The following is a 16,624-nucleotide window of genomic DNA, read 5'->3' on the forward strand; positions in this document are numbered from 1 at the left end:
GAATGAGAGAAACTTTTCTTTGTGGTTTCTGCCACTCTACTACAGCCTCCCCATACCCTCCAACATTTCTCTGATGAAAATAGGGACATCCGACCTATTCCATAATAATAATAATAGTAATATTTTTATTTACACCCTGCCCATTTGACTGGGTGGCCCCAGCCACTCAGGGCAGTTTCCATCATGTATAAAAACATAATAAAACATTAAAACATTTTTTTTAAAAAAACTTGCCTACACAGGGCTGCCTTCAGATGTCTTCTTGTTGTTACCTGTTGTAACTTAAGTATTGTTGTATAGTTACTTATCTCCTTGGCTTATCTCCATACCCTCCAACATTTATCCAATGAAAATAGGGATGTCCTAAGGAAAAGTGGGACATTCCGGGATTAAATCAGAAACCGGGGTGGCTTCTGTAAATCTGGAACTGTCCCTGGAAAATAGGGAGGGTCCTCACTCCCACATTTCCTGAAATCTGTTTTGGAGGGTCCCCCAACCATTTGGAGCAGGTATGGGAGCAAGTTGGAGGGGATATGCCAAAAATTGCACCCGTTCCTTTTTCACTAATGGAAAACCTATTGTCAAGCTTAGCAATATCAAGGGATCCAACCCAGAGGCTAAATCTGGATCCAGTCCAAAGTTTGTACACTTACATACTCACAAGGATCTGATGTGCCCAATGCTACAAAACATGCAGCAATGTATCCATGAGGGAATGTACCCAGACACACACTGCAGACTGACTTACAATGCAGTCCCATGCACTCTATATTCCTCTTTCACCAGGCCTTTGGTTGATTTGATTGGCATCCTATTCCCTTTTAAAATGTAGGGTTTTTTTGGGGGGGGGGGTTGTTATTGGGTTGCTGTTTTTATTTTGATTACTGTATTTTGTGGAACTGCCCTGAGACCTCCGGGTATAGGGTGGTATATAAATTCAAATAATAATAATAATAATAAATTATTATTAATAATAATATTTTGATTTCATTCTGTCAACTGCCCTGAGACCTCTGGGTATAAGATGGTATAAAAATTCAAATAATAATAATACCATATTTTGATTTTATTCTGTCAACCGCCCTGGAGACCTCCAGGTATAGGGTGGTATATAAATAATAATAATACAGTAGTAATAGTAATAATATTAATAATAAATAGCCAACTCCTAGGGCCTGAGGGGACCTCGACCACCCAATAAAATATTTGAGACGGCCACGACCCCCCAAAGTTGATGGATTTTGCCATTCAAAGAGTGTGTCATGTGATCGATTGTGCGGGGCGGGGCTTTCCTGCGCCCCCCCCCAAAAAAAACCGCAATATTTTCTTCGAGTTGGCACCTCGAAGTTGTTAACAATACAGCACACAAATACGTGCTAGTGAGGAAACGTAGAGCTCAACCTCCCGACTGGAAAGGCTTAACAACAAACAACAAAAGACCTGCCCCCGTCAACCGTTCAGCAACGGGAAAAGCGCGAGCGTGAAAACGAAATTGAACGTCGCTGCTGCGCTTGCGCCGGCGCGCGGCTTTATAAGAGCGGGCCCGAGCATGCGCAGTCCGCGTCCCTCTCGAACGGTGCTTTGGTTTCCAGCGCTTCGTGGTGTTGGGCGGAGGCGGACAGGCGCGGGAAGCCCCGCGGGCAGCGCGAGAGAGCCGTCCCGCCGGCTTGTGAGAAGATGTACCACCTGTTGTCCAAAGTCGTCTCTTTTTTCTGGCGAAGGGCTGACGAGGAGATGGAAAGAGGCAGGCGCCGGGCAGCTGGAGGTAGAAGAAGCTGACTCTCCCCCCCCCTCATTCCCTTCCTTCCGAGCTCTGCTTTGTTCACTTCCTTGGGTTCCTTCCTGCAGGGTCTACTCGGAAGTAAGCCCGGTTGAGTTCCCTGGTTCTTATTCCCAGGACAGCGAGCGTGCATAGGACTGGAGCCTTAAACACACACAAAAAGCCTTTGACGTCCCTGCTCAGGCCTTCGCTGATGCCTTTCTTTAAATACTCTGTGTGTGTGTGTGTGTAAATTTTTATATATATATATATATATATATATATATATATATATATATATATATATATATATATATATATATATATATATATATACACGTGCTCGCTTCCTTCGGCAGCACATATACTAAAAAAAATTGGAACAATGCACACACACACACACACACATCTATATATATAATATTAAATTTCCATTTAAACATATATAATCACGTTATTATCCACTTTGGCTCTTTAGAGCCTATCGGCTTCCTTCCCTCCCACCTCTTGGCTTTCAAAATTAACCTTTATATCACAACATTTTATATATTTTCCATTTCTAATAAAACTCATCACAACATACCTCAAAGTTTAAATAAATGTAGAAAGGTAAAACAAAATCTCATTACAAGTCTTTTTTTCAAATACTGTGTAAATTTACTCCAGACTTTTATAATTTGTTATTTATACCCCGCCCATCTGGCTGGGCTTCCAGAAAGTTTTTTGGGAATACTTGATTCATGCTGGTTTCAGGTTTTTCCCGTCAGCTTTGCCAGTCCCCCAGAGTCCATCATTTTCATCTGCCACTCCACTGATAACTTTCTTGGCATTAGTTCCCTCATTACTATTTTTTGGCATCAGTTACAGAAGCGGCTTTGTCATGCCACATGACCTGGAAGCTGTACGCTGGCTCCCTCGGCCAATAATGCGAGATGAGTGCCGCAACCCCAGTCGGTCACGACTGGACCTAATGGTGAGGGGTCCCTTTACCTTTGCCTTTACCTCAATTATTATTTTTTTACAAAAAGGTTTTATAGGGTCACAGAGTTGTAGAGTTGGAAGGGACCACAAGGATCATCTAGTCCAGCCTCATATTTTTGCCTGACCTGAGACTTGAACCCATGACCCTCGGATTGAGAGTCTGTAAACGGGTAAAGTCGTCACTAGGATTGGAATGTCACTTGTTGTTTAATGGTGAATTTTTGACACAATGGAGGGGTAAAAGATTTGGATTATCATAAAAGATGCAGGAGGAAATGATTAACAAAGGGAAGGAGGGAACTGCAAGAGATTCCTTGGAATCTTATTTCTGTGTTATATATAATTTTTACAAATGCTTTCTTTTGGAAATTCCACAGTAAAAAAACAAATAGTTACAATAATACAAAATAAACATTGCTATTACATTTCATTAATTACATTCCATTTATAATTGACCCGCCTAACGACAAATACCTAATTACAATTGCAACAAATAAAGGCTTGACATATCTTGCTTTGCATGTCATGCATCTATCTCATATATTGGTTTCACCTTTTAAGTTGCATTACTGCATAAATGCACTTTTCGATGATATTCTAATTTTCCGAGTTTCACCTGTACTAGCTATTCAGTTTATGTACCAGCCTTTATCCAGGGATCCCAGGTTATTATAATAATGACTGGTTGCATTTAGACTTCTGTCCCAAGAATAGGGGTTCTTGTGTACATCACTTAAAAGTCTTAAGGGGCATTTTAATTTATTACTGTTATTATTAGAAAAGATAATCCATTCATCTGGTAGACAATGCTGTTCCCTCAAATTCTGGACAGCACCTCCCATCAGCCTCAGCTACTGAGGGATCTTTGGCATTGGGATTTCTCCTCTTAAAGAAATACCGTGTTTCCCCGAAAATAAGACACCGTCTTATATTTATTTTTCCTCAAAAAAACAAACACACACTATGGCTTATTCTCAGGGGATGTCTTATTTTTTACCTCTTCCTCCTGCCGCGGCCAGCATTGCTGCTGTGCCTATCACTATGGCTTATTTTCAGGGTATGGCTTATATTCCTTGAATGCTTAAAAATCCTGCTGTGGCTTATTTTATGACTACGTCTTAAAATAGGGGAAACAGGGTATGTGGCGCTCCGAGGCTGTTTAACGTACAAGGGTTTTATGTTTGAGATCATGTCCTGTGTGACTATTCCACACACACACATCTTCACTATATACCAGTCTTTCCCAAACTGGTGAGCTCCAGGTGTATTGGACTATAATTTCTGTCATGATTAACTTTGGCTGTGGGCTGATGAATTTTGCTCTTGTATTCTTGGAGTCTAAACTTACTTGTTGAAAATAAATGAACAACAACAACAGTATTAGGAAATCTGGAATAGATTCCTTTATGAATTTGCTCTTCTTGGCTACAAAAGAGCCTTTCTAAGAAATTACTAACATTTTAGGCTTCTACATTTCTGGGAACGATTCCTACTTGTTGCCTAATTTGTGTTCAACTTTTGTGTGTGTTCTATTTCTTGCGTGATGTTTACTGTTAGTAATCAGTGGATTTCTAAGAAGTATAGTTCTGTGAATATTACTACATACATACCCCACACGAATGGTGACATTTCAAGTGACAACAGAGTCCATGTAAACATTACTTGTTCAAAAAGTGAGTAGCTGTTCGTAAACCAGCCTTGTAAATAAGCCCATTAATGTTACTAGCCTTCCAAAAAAAAAAAAAAAAGAGGCCTGGTTAGCCAGCTGGGAGCTTGTACAAGAGGTATAGAATACTCTGCCCCTTCTCCACTCATTCTCATATATAGAAGTCCATGTACTTGCTTGCATGCAATTCCTTATTGCCCATCACTGCTTAAATACAAGGATATAGTAAACAATAATTTTTATCATACAAATTATGATGTTTTTGAAAGGTGTGTGCTCAAGTTTGAAGCTAGCCTTTTCACTTTACAAAAGGGTTTGAGAAATATCCTCATGCATATTCACTGGGAATTCTCTTCAGTGTTCAACAGTCTTACTTACCGGTAGTTTCTACAGTTCATGGCACTCTTCTAAATCGTGGGCCTTTGTAGTTCTTGCTAGACATTACTTTGTCTAGTGAGATTGGCAGTGTTACCTCAATCTCACACATGTACTCGCCAACCAGGCATAAAAATGACTGTCAACATGAGAATGTCTCAATGCTCAAGTTGATTTAGGGGAAGAAGAATTTATATGAAATTGTTCCTCTTCTGCCTTTTTCCTTTTTCTAATCACTAGGCTGCTAACAATTATGGCAGCTTTATCAGTATATCCGGATTCCAAATGCATTGTCTGTGAATATGTCCTGCTGATTGATATCATGATTACAGAAGGTAGCCACAATCTAAGTGCCGAGGGGTGTATCCAGCTAAGTCCTACTCAGATAAACCTGTTGAAATTGATAAATGTTTACGTTAGTCATGACATTGATTGCAACAACTCTGAGTGCAACACTGAATGCTCTACAAGCCTTTACAAATGATGCACATTGGGGCAAAAAAAAAAAATCCCAATTTTACTTATGTGGTAATGGGGTCTGAACTGGCAGTGACTAAAAAGTAACAAGACTCTGTGGCTGTAGTAGATAGCTTGTTGAAGAAGTTGACCCAATGTGCAGTATGCTGTGAAGAAGATGAATTCCATGTTGGGGTTCATAAAACAAATTTAGGATTACCTCCCCAATGTGGAAAGGATGTGGGTGGCGCTGTGAGTTAAACTACAGAGCCTAGGGCTTGCCGATCAGAAGGTCGGTGGTTCGAATCCCCACAACGGGGTGAGCTCCCATTGTTCGGTCCAAGCTCCTGCCAACCTAGCAGTTCAAAAGCACACAGTGCAAGTAGATAATTAGGTACTGCTCTGGAAGAGTGGCAGACAAAAATGATAGACTATGCAGAATTAGCAGCAAGACTGACTAGCAGGATTCGGAACCAGGGGGAAGCAAGGTTCCAAAGAGACTGGAGTAAATTTGTGGACTATATGGAAAAGAACTGTAGAAGTTTAAAGACACTTGCAGGACTGAAATAAATCCTACGAACTGACATTAAATGGGAAGTAAAAAGGAACTGCGAGATAAGAACTGAATAGAAAACCAAATGAGGGGAGGGAGGGAAGTCAAGCTCGGTGGAGCATTGTTTATGAGAGTTTGGGAGAGAATTGTTTAAAAAGATGGATGTATGTGTGTGATTGTCTCTGTAATGTTTGTTTGTGTAATGTTTTTTAATATGTTTTAATTGGAAAATTTAATAAATTGCTTTAAAAAAAAACTAGGTACTGCTCTGGCGGGAAGGTAAACTGCATTTCCATGCGCTGCTCTGGTTCACCAGAAGCGGCTTAGTCATGCTGGCCACATGACCCAGAAGCTGTATGCCGGCTCCCTCTGCCAGTAAAGCGAGATGAGCGCCGCAACCCCAGAATCGTCCGTGACTGGACCTAATGGTCAGGGGCCCCTTTACCTTTACCCCAATGTGGAAAGGTTACAAGATTTGACACTTAAATTTAGGGAAAAGGTGAGGGGGGCATTCTTTCCTTGCACAATAATATACATGGGGTAGAACAGTGGTTGCCTGTTAGCTAAGTACTGCAGACCCCCTGTTTTTGAAAAGCCAAGCCATGGACTCCCTCCTTTTGAAAATTTTGATATCTCTGTGGTAGTTTTTGTTATGTGAATGGTGTCACGAACCTCGTGGGTAGGTTACCTGGACCCCCTGTGGGCAGTAGACTACCAGCTGGGAACCCCTGCATAGAGAAAACAAATACAGAGTTGTTTTTCTCCCTCTGAATATGCCTCTGAATATCAGTTGCTGAAAGTTGCAGCTGAGAGTGCTCTTGTGCTTGCAGGTTTCCTATAGGCATCTGATCATTCACTGTAAGAACAGGATGCTGGAATAGATAGACCTTTGGCTTATGATCTTAATGTCTGGAGGTCTGCTGGTTCCCACCCTTATATAAATTATTCCCAAGGCTAAGGAAACCCTGTCTGTAAAGTTGTACATAGCTTGCCTCTTTCAGTAGACTTAAAACCTAGTTGTGATTTGCTTTTATTCTGAGGAACTATTGGATATTTTCTCAGTGCTGAATGGGAAGGTCTTCCCCCTCCATGTTGTGGGTTTGATGTTTGTCAAACAAATTTATCTGACCTGATCCCCATTTGGAGATAGCTATTCTCCACAAAATCATAATGTATAGTGAACTGTGGAGAATGTTAGAAACCCTAGGAACATAGGGAAATTGCCATTAAAAATATAGAAACTGGAGTTCCCTTCATTCATCAAGTTCAGCTCAACTAAATTCTCTCTGGTGAAGGCCCTTCCAACACTAGGGCTGTTGGGAAAGTTTCCCAATGTTGGAAAGTTTCCCAATGTTGTATTATCACTTAAATAAACTCAGCAATATTCCTTACCTCCTGTCAAGGAATTAACCAAATTAAGATAATTCAGTTTTCTCTACATTTGACCAAAATGCCAAATTATGGTTTGGCACCACAGGAATAAGCCTGGAAGGAGCTTTAGGCTTGCATGTTAACTTCCTTACTTCCTTACTTCCCTTGCTCAATTGCAAATCATTTGTCAGTTTGGATGTTTTAGTAAATCTATGGTGTGACAAAACCCAGACAATACTCTGAGGTTGTAAAGGTAAAGGACCCCTGGATGGTTAAGTACAGTCAAAGGCGAAAATGGGGTGCGGCACTCATCTCGCTTTTCAGGCCAAGAGAGCCAGTGTTTGTCCACAGACAGCTTTTCAGGTCATGTGGCCAGCATGACTAAATCACTACTGGCACACAGAGGACCATGATGAGTGCCAGAGTGCAGGGAAACGGCGTTTACCTTGCCGCAGTGGTACCTATTTATCTACTTACACTGGTATGCTCTCGAAGTGCTAGGTTAGCAGAAGCTGGGACAGAGCAACGGGAGCTCACCACTGTTACATGTATCAAGCAGCTGACTGTCCGATTGGCAAGCCCAAGAGGCACAGTGGCACTGTGATCTAAACCTCTGAGCCTCTTGGGCTTGCCAATTGGAAGATTGATTCGAATCCGTGTGACAGTGGCTCCTGTTGCTCTGTATGATTGGCAAGCCCAAGAGCAGGCATCCCCAAACTGCGGCACTCCAGATGTTTTGGCCTGCAACTCCCATGATCCCTAGCTAACAGGACCAGTGGTCGGGGAAGATGGGAATTGTAGTCAGTCCAAAACATCTGGGGGGCCGAAATTTGGGGGTGCCTGCCCAAGAGGCTAAGTGGCGCTGTGGTCTAAACCACTGAATCGGCTCCCTCAGTCTCAAGCAGGATGACCACCACACCTTATAATCGGCTTTGACTGGACTTAACCGTCCAGGGGTCCTTTACCTTTACCTTTTTTACTCTGAGCTTGTTAGGAAAGGAATGAAAAGGCAAGTATCGGCTTCATTTGCTCCAATAAGCTAGTCATGAAAAACCACTTTATTTCTATGCTGCTTAAAAATCTAATCATAAGAGGTGTTCATAACATTTATTTTGCTAACAATCTTCATTTATAGAAATCCTTACAGATGTTCTGTTAGAGGTGGCAAGATGCAGCAAGAATAATTTCCCAATGCTGTAGCAAATACAGCAAATTATTCTTGAGACAACTTAAATATATTTTATCTTCTTTTTAGATGGCAGTGAGATAAAAACCGTACATGGTGTAGTGACAAGATTTTGCCTAGACTACGGCTTGATAGATGATTTGATCTGTTTCACCAGCGAAGCTGTGATGAGCAACATTCCACTGCAAGTTGGACAGCAGGTTGTAGCTCTTGTTGAAGAAGATAAAACCTCACATGGATTAAAGGCAATCAGGGTAAGATTCAAATAGCTGTAGATATTGGTCATGTGATTATGTTAACTGTCTGTAAAATAAACTTCAATTTCTATATATAACTGATCTCAGTTGATCAGAATGGGAGACTTTCCTACATATGCCAATTCGGCAAGAAAGCCAAAGTCACTTCAGACTTTTGAACATAGATAGGCTCTTCCTCTACCAATTTAGGGCTTTTGTCAACGCTTCCACTTGTCCCGCCACTTTCCCCTCACCGGGGAAACCCGCTGCTTACTGTTGAATTGGAACAAATGTCAATCAGTTTTTCAGTGGATTGATGTTTGTTCCAACTCAGCAGTAAACAGCAGGTTTTCCTGAGGAAAATGAGGGGACAAAGGGAAAAAAAACCAATCGGGCTTCTGTTTTCTAGGTACAGAACAAGCAGAAGTGTGGAAAACATGATTTAAACAGCCGGTTTTTCTTGCTAATTTAAACCAATCTGCTCTGAAATTCAGCATTTGATTAAATTTTTCCATAAATGGATTTTAGTATTACTGAGCTGAAGCACAAGGAGGCAACCTGGTTTAGTCCAGATAGATTTATTATTTCATAGCATGTAGTTTGGTCCATACACATTTATTAACTGATAGTGAGCTGTCTCAGTTTATACAGAAAATATCATAATTTGGCAGTAGTCTTCAGAAGGCAGTCACTGTTACATTCAGCTACCTATGAAAGAGGATGTCTCCTTTATAAGAACAATGTCTTTGTTCACCTGCTCTAGAAACAGTTTATGCATTTGTAGTGTAGCTAGGCCCCTAACATTCAATTTTTAAAGGATGTATTTGCATGTGATAAAGCATATAAAGTACATCGCTGGTATTCCAGATGAAGGAATACTTACAAGACCCAGTAGGTGGCAGAGCTGTCCCACTGGCTGAAGTTCCAGTAGTTGGTTACAGCCTCCTCTAGAATCAGCAAGGCTGGCAGTAGACAAAATACAACATCAAGAGAGAAGAGAATGTGGAATGAAAAATTAAATGTTAGATGCAAGTACCTCTCCAAAAATGTACAGTAATCATTTCCAGGGATTTGTAGGGGGAAAAAACACTAAACAATGATGCATATGGAAAGATACTGCAGAGAAGCGGCACTTCTTCCCATCCCGCAAATAGGAAAGGTTATTTTCCATTAAACTTGCAGGAAGTTGCCAGCAGATTGCTCCAGAGAGAGAAAGATCAATTCTGTTGAGAGCTGAAAATCAAAGCGAACTCAAAGTGAAGAAAGCTAACATGTACGAATTTGAACAGAAGAGAAACCTAATACATATATGCAGCAGTGTTTTGGTTCTGCTGCAGTTCATATTTGTCTCGTTGTCTGCTGTGGCAAAATTACATAATTTACATTCCGCAATTAATTTTCATTACATTATTCCACCATTTCAGTACAAAGAAAATGCGAGGAGATGGGAGGATAAAATAACTTATATGTCATTTGCAGACTGAAAATAATAACAGCGCTGAATACCAATCATACCTGCTGGATTGATTTCTATTCCAGAAATGGGACAAATAAGGGAACATTGGCAATTTCCATTCATCTTCGTTTTTGTCAGAATTCTCCAACATCCCTAACTGGCAGTAGTTCAGTAACTGCCCAAGATGGAAGGTAATCAGCTAGCATTGAGCAGTAACCCATCCAGCAGAGTACATATTAAGAAGTTTCCTAATACAGTACATGCTTTGGTAGTCTTCACAGTATTGAATTATCTCACCTTGTTCAGGTGGTTGATTTGTATATAAAGAAAAATTTAAGGCGCATTCACAAGCAACTTCCAGTGGTTGTTTTTTTTTAAAATAATTTTTATTAATTTCACATTAAAAAAAAATAAAAAACAAAGCATATCTAACATATATCCACCTTCTTCCAACCCCCCCCCCCTCCACCGACCCCCTCCTGCCACAAGAGAGTCCCATGAAGGTAGGCAGTCGAAGGTGGTCCATTTTATAATTGGGTTTGTCCCCCCTCTCCCCCGCCCCAAAGCCCCCCCCTGCCACCAGGGAGCTCCAGAAAAACAAGGGAGAAAAAAGGGGGGTGTCCACCCAACCATTTACCCAAAACAGCCTCCCCAAAAAAGGAAAAAGGAAAAAAGAGAAAAAAAATTATTATAATCATTCCATTTTCATAGACATTGTGGGGGCTTCCCCAACCCCCCTACCCCGATTTCCATTTTCAATTCTCATTTAACAGATTTCTTATCATCATTCCCATTCTAATTGCCAATTTTTTAACCTTATATTATATAAACTATCCCTTTTTAAATCCTCTTATCACATTCTAAATTTAATATTTCCAAATCCTATCATAATTTCATCTAATCAATCTTACTTTTCTTCCCCTACTTAATTTTTATCCTCCAAAGACCTCCCTTCTTTTTCCATCATTTAATCCTTACGCATTTAAATTTGCTGTATATCTATTTACTAATATATCTATTCTTCCCCTGGCCCCAGCCCACCCCCTTCAGTCCAGCAAGTTCCATAATCATCAAACCAGTTTTCAATCCTTTTGATCCATCCTAATAATAAATTATCCATTCTTCCTTCATCCCACCCCCTTTTTCCAATGTTTTGCACTCCAATCTCCCTTACAGTCCCCCTGGATTTTCCCATTTCCTTGCACGTCCATTTCCTTGTGGGTATTCTGAACTCCAAAAAGTTCCATCATTTCGATCAGTCCGAGAACTTCTTGTCCTTCCCCCAGCATAGGGGGAGTAAATTCCAAATCTTCTTGTTGAGCAGATTCCTCATTTTCTTCCTCTTTCTCTTCCTGTTGGATTTCTTCTTGCTTTACAATGTCACTGTTATTTGATACATTGTTTATATTGTCTTCCTCTGCTGTTACACTGTTAATGTCCTCCGACTGTAAAAGTTGTCTCCATTCTTGCAACTGTACTTCCTCATAGTATAATCCGATTCTCAGTTCCCACAGTCTTCTCAAAACATTTTGCTGGAACCCAGGTGCATATACTTTTGTTGTCATTCTCAGACTCTTTCAAGGTCGCTTGTATTGGGAGTCAGGCAATAGTTAGGTAGTTTCATCAACCACCTCTTGCAAAACTGGCTGTCATATTTATCAAGTTCTATTGCCTTAAATTTTGAAAAAGTATTTAATATATAATGTTCGAAAGTCTATGCACTCTTTTCCTTCTTTTCTTTTTAATAATACTGTCAGCTCGCTGGTCTGTCAGGGCTGCTGGCTCCAAAGAAAGAGCAGACCTTTCCCAAATTATATCTCACTTTATTATTACAGGGAATTTTAATCAGCACTGTCCATCTCCCCTCTTACCCTGCTTCGAGGGGGGAATCTTTTTTCGTGGTCTTTGAAATTATCCTTAAGAAAGCATACTTCTTGTCCCAATTTTGGGTTCTTTAAATAACTGTTTCTCAGATCAACCGGTGGGAGGAGATGGCTTCCGTATTTTCTATCTATCTCCCGTTTCCAAATTGTAATCCAATAAAAATTTTAGTCCCAATCAATAAATTTTGACTTACTTAGTCCAAGTCTTTACTTTGTCAGGAAGAATCCATCGCTTGCAGGCTGAAGGCTCTGAGCTTCGCTTCTTGGAGGTGACGATGGTGCCCAAAATGGCTCCCGCGACTTCCACTCCGCTGGCTCTCGGGGGCTCTACTGAGCTTCCCGGGCAGCGGAGGAGTCGCGTTTGGAGCTCTTCCGGGCTGCTAAGCCTCCGGGACACTCTACCTGGGGTTTTTACAGGGATCCGCGTGCCCCCGCAGATTCCCCCCCCCTCCGCGAGCTCGAGGTCTCTGCGCCTTCTCGTCAGCGCGGCAGACCGGAAGCCCCAGTGGTTGTTGATAAACTGTGGAAAGTCTTGGAAAGCATATACCTTCTTCTGGTTCAGCCCCCCCCCCCAAAAAAAAACCAGTGTGCACTCTCTCATCTAGTTCTCTTACCAAGCTGGCTTGATTAAATGGGCCTGAGTGGCACACCTGATTCCTTGTTGGGCCCTTACAATCTTGAGTGCATGCTCTAATAGTACGTTCAGCAGAACTTAAGAGTAAATTAATTAAATGATACCAAAACTCTTTTCTTTCTGAAACTCTGTGCTCCTGCTTTCAAAGCTAAGATCTGTGGGCAGTCACCTGCATTTTCACCCTCTCCAATGTCTGCAGCTCAGTGAATTGGATCCTCATGGCTCTCTTTTAGTGCACTCTTCATGGTCAAAATACTGATAAGCTCTCTAATAAAAGGCTGATCCTGGTTGCCCACCTGTAGGGGGAAGCTGGCTTTTGGCCCATTGGTTTGTATTGAGCACACTTCCAGGTTCTGTCCATAAAGATTTGTATTGGTGGAAGGTTAACAGCTGTGTACATGTTTGAAGAAGTTGTGCAGCATTTGGGGAGGGGGCACTCAACAAATGAATCTCAGCCGTAGGTCTCAAATCACATTTGAAGGTCCTGCTAGGATGCCTCCTGTAGGTAATTTTGAATTGTTCTACAGGTAGAAAAGGTATCTGATAAATGGGAAGATGACAGCAAATGTCCTTCTGAATGGGACCAGGACACCAAAACACTCATTGGCAGTATTACATCTCTGACTGCAGCTGGTGGCAGTGTTAATCAGACAACCTCCTTTTCCATGAATGATGTTTGTGAAGGTAACTGTTATGTCTACCTTGATAATTGTTATAAACACAAAGTTGTGATTTTAAGTTCCAAAGGGCTTCTTTTTTTGAAAATTGCTTTAGATGAGTTGACAAAAGGGTTTCTAAGAATATAAATTGGTTTAGAAAACGGCATTTTGTATATGTGAATCTAAGCATCTTTATCATCTCAGTTACATTTCAGAGATGCTTTCTCTTGAGAGTATGGTCTTTATTGTTGAAAAAGCCATGTAATCTTAGATCTGCTCAAAACTTGAATGGACTCTTGAAGTTTGGAGTACTTTCCCTTTTTCCGTTTTGAAACTTTGTTTGACCTCTGGTATTTTGAAGAATAAAACAGTGCAGCAAATAGTCTTGTGATGCCTTGAAAACTAATGAATTTATTACAGCATTTGTAGGTTAAAGTCCTCAAAAGCTTATACCATAATAAATTCGTTAGTCTTTAAGGTGCCAGAAAATTCCTGGGTTTTGCTGCAACAGGCTAATATGGCTACCCTTCTGGTCATTGCTTCAATGAATTCCAATTTTGGTCTAGTAGCTAGGTATATTTGCCTTTTAGTGCTCCAGTACTTTTAACTCTTCTTAAAGTGACTTAACCTTGTTCAAACTGTTTCCATTTTCTTGTGATGTTATTGTTAAGGTTTTGACCCTTGTAAAGGAGATTGGGTGCAAGTAGAATATTTCATTAACCCAACAACCTGGACCAGTGAAGCAGTTTCTGTAAAGCCCTTGAGGTATAAGAGAATTGACAAGGTATGTCTATTGAATGGTTTGATTTTGGGATTTCTTAAAAATATTTTATCAAATACTGTAATGTAAAAGAATGAAGGATGGGTAACTATATAGCTGGAACTGTCTTTGCATGTAAAGCCACCCTGTTTATATATGAAGCATGTTCATTATATTAAAATCTACTGATTTGGGCTTCAACTCTGAAAACCACATTTTGGACTTCAAGTAGTTTAACTGTTAATGGCTCCCTCTATCATCAGGATCCATGACAATTTTAGTTCTGTGGAATCTGTAAAGGAGTCATCAACCCTTCACAAGAGTACAGTTGTAAAGTATTATAGAAAGCCATGACAGGTAAACCACTGTAAAGTTTCAAGATTTTAGTTTAGGGATACCTTTTGACTTGAAGCTTGTCCTGTATATAAAAAACAACAACAGCGAGAGTTAGCTTGTGTCCATTGAATGGATTTCCAAACTTGTCTGAATGTTACTTACACAGTGACATTGGGAGTGTTCCGAGATGTGCATAGAGGCAACCAAAGTATTAACACCTGAATGGAGCTGTAGTTTGGAAATGTTACTATTACTACCATGTTTCTCTGAAAATAAGATACCGTCTTAGATTTAATTTTCCTCAAAAAACCCACACTGGCTTATTTTCAGGGGATGTCTTATTTTTTCCCCTCCTCCTCCTCCTGCGGCCGGCATTGCTGCTGCGCCTATCACTATGTCTTAATTTCGGGTTATGGCTTATATTCCTTGAATGCTTAAAAATCCTGCTGTGGCTTATTTTATGACTTCATCTTAAAATGGAGGAAACAGGGTATGTAATGTTCACTGGCAATTTTTTAAAAATCTAGTTATTGTTTATCACTCCACAGGTGATGTGGAGTGATCATTCACTTTGAATGTAGTGCTCCAAGAGTCAAAGTTAACAAAGTCAATATTTTGGTCAAGCAGCTCATAGAAGATGAATTAGGATATTTGGCAGACGAGAGTTGCTGGAGGAGGAAGGTGGAAGGGGGCAGAAGAGAACGCAGCGAGTGGAAGAAGGAAGGAAGGCAGATGGATGGACTAACAGGGGGGAAGAGGCAGAGCAGAGCTGACTTTTTGAGTTTCTGGCCCATGGTCTCTTCCACCTTCAGAGGCGCTGATACATCTCCTTAACAAGGGAGCCTCTGAGATCATTAGAGTACAATACAACATACGGTTTAAGGTTTAATATATTATGTGGCAGTTTTTAAAGAGTACAGTGGTACCTTGGAACTTGAACAGCTCCGTTCTTGAACATTTCAGCCCCCGAACACCGACAACCCAGAAGTAAGTGCACCAGTTTTGAAATGTTCCAACGTGGCTTTCGCTGCGCAAAAACCTAGCCGTTGGCCAACCGGAACCCGCGCCTTGGAACTCAAACGTTTCGGAAGTTGAATGGTCTTCCAGAACGAATTACGTTCGAGTTCCAAGGTACCACTGTAATTGGATGGCTTGAAGTACAGGGCCCACTCAGTAACCTCAAATGGGTTATGCATGCTTACATTGATTTTATTGCATCTAAAGATAACTACATTTTTTTACAGGTTCGTGTTTCCAGTGTGTGTGGAAGAACTGGTGTAGTCGACGACAGTATCTTTTTCACCCTGGATTTCCTGAAACTTCCTGTTGGTTATTTTCCTCGTAGACATGACCTGGTCAATGTGGTGGTTGTAGAGAGTAACCAATCATGTTATATATGGAGAGCACTTTGTATGGCTCCAACAGAAGATAACTGGTAATAAAAAAAACTTCTTCCCTCAGTCAATGACTGCTTAGAGTTCACTTTTTAAAAATCTACTTTGAAGTGAAGCCAGAAGTATTAAAATTGCATTCATAATTCTCTATGTATGTCTTGAGGAGAAGAGTGGTTTTTTAAAGCATTCTGGTTTTAGCATTTTATGAAAGTTTTGTCAGTTTTAACATTCTAACTTGAGAAAAGAAAAATGTAGATATGTGTTAGCTTTAGACACATGATTGAAATTAATCAGATTGGGCTTTGTTACATAATTGTATATGCATAGTTTTGCAGCATGGTTTCTAATTTTGAAATCTTACAGGTCCCCTCTAACCAATGCAACCAATTTGGATGAATCATACGAAAATTTAATGAAAGACAAAGAAGGCCTAGAGGTATCAAAAATGATAAACTTTGGAACACTAAAATTAGGAATGAATAAAAGCATCAAAGTATGGATAGAGTAAGTTGTAACTTCTTCTTCCCTAGATATTTCCTTTTAAAAGCATTCTGCTGAAACCATGATGTATTTTTTTCTCACAGTTGCTTTTGCAGTTGGGATTTTAGAGTCCATTCAGCCAGGAATTTGGAAGTGGGAGGGTCAAGAAAACTGGTAACATTCCTTTTGTAAATAGCTGCTACATTAGATGCATGAAGCTTTTATGTGAAAAATTAATTTTACAAAAATATTAATTAATGATTGTAAATTTTGTGATTGGTAAGTAGCACACAGACCTCCATTTATTTCTAGCATTCTCCCTACACTTACTGTTTGTTTATTGCACTTACTGGTACATGGCATCTTTTCCCCAAGAAGCTCCCAAGCAGAATACATGCTTTTCTCCTTCTTCATTTAATACTCGCAACAACTGTGTGGA

At 40.4% G+C, this 16,624-nt stretch overlaps 1 protein-coding gene across 1 annotated transcript in view; it reads left to right on the forward strand.

Moving 5' to 3' along the window:
* Positions 1 to 1,565: 1,565 nt before the first annotated feature.
* Positions 1,566 to 16,624, forward strand: part of MOV10L1 (Mov10 like RNA helicase 1) — a 41,247-nt gene continuing 26,188 nt past the window's right edge. Inside the window, exons 1-6 of the mRNA XM_060279556.1 lie at positions 1,566 to 1,765; positions 8,417 to 8,601; positions 13,084 to 13,240; positions 13,887 to 13,999; positions 15,556 to 15,746; positions 16,069 to 16,209. Of these exons, the coding sequence (XP_060135539.1) occupies positions 1,678 to 1,765; positions 8,417 to 8,601; positions 13,084 to 13,240; positions 13,887 to 13,999; positions 15,556 to 15,746; positions 16,069 to 16,209 (875 nt within the window). The 5' untranslated portion in view covers positions 1,566 to 1,677. The remainder of the gene's footprint in view (positions 1,766 to 8,416; positions 8,602 to 13,083; positions 13,241 to 13,886; positions 14,000 to 15,555; positions 15,747 to 16,068; positions 16,210 to 16,624) is intronic.

This window comes from Zootoca vivipara, chromosome 10, assembly GCF_963506605.1.
Source record: "Zootoca vivipara chromosome 10, rZooViv1.1, whole genome shotgun sequence".
NCBI classification, from domain to species: domain Eukaryota; kingdom Metazoa; phylum Chordata; class Lepidosauria; order Squamata; family Lacertidae; genus Zootoca; species Zootoca vivipara.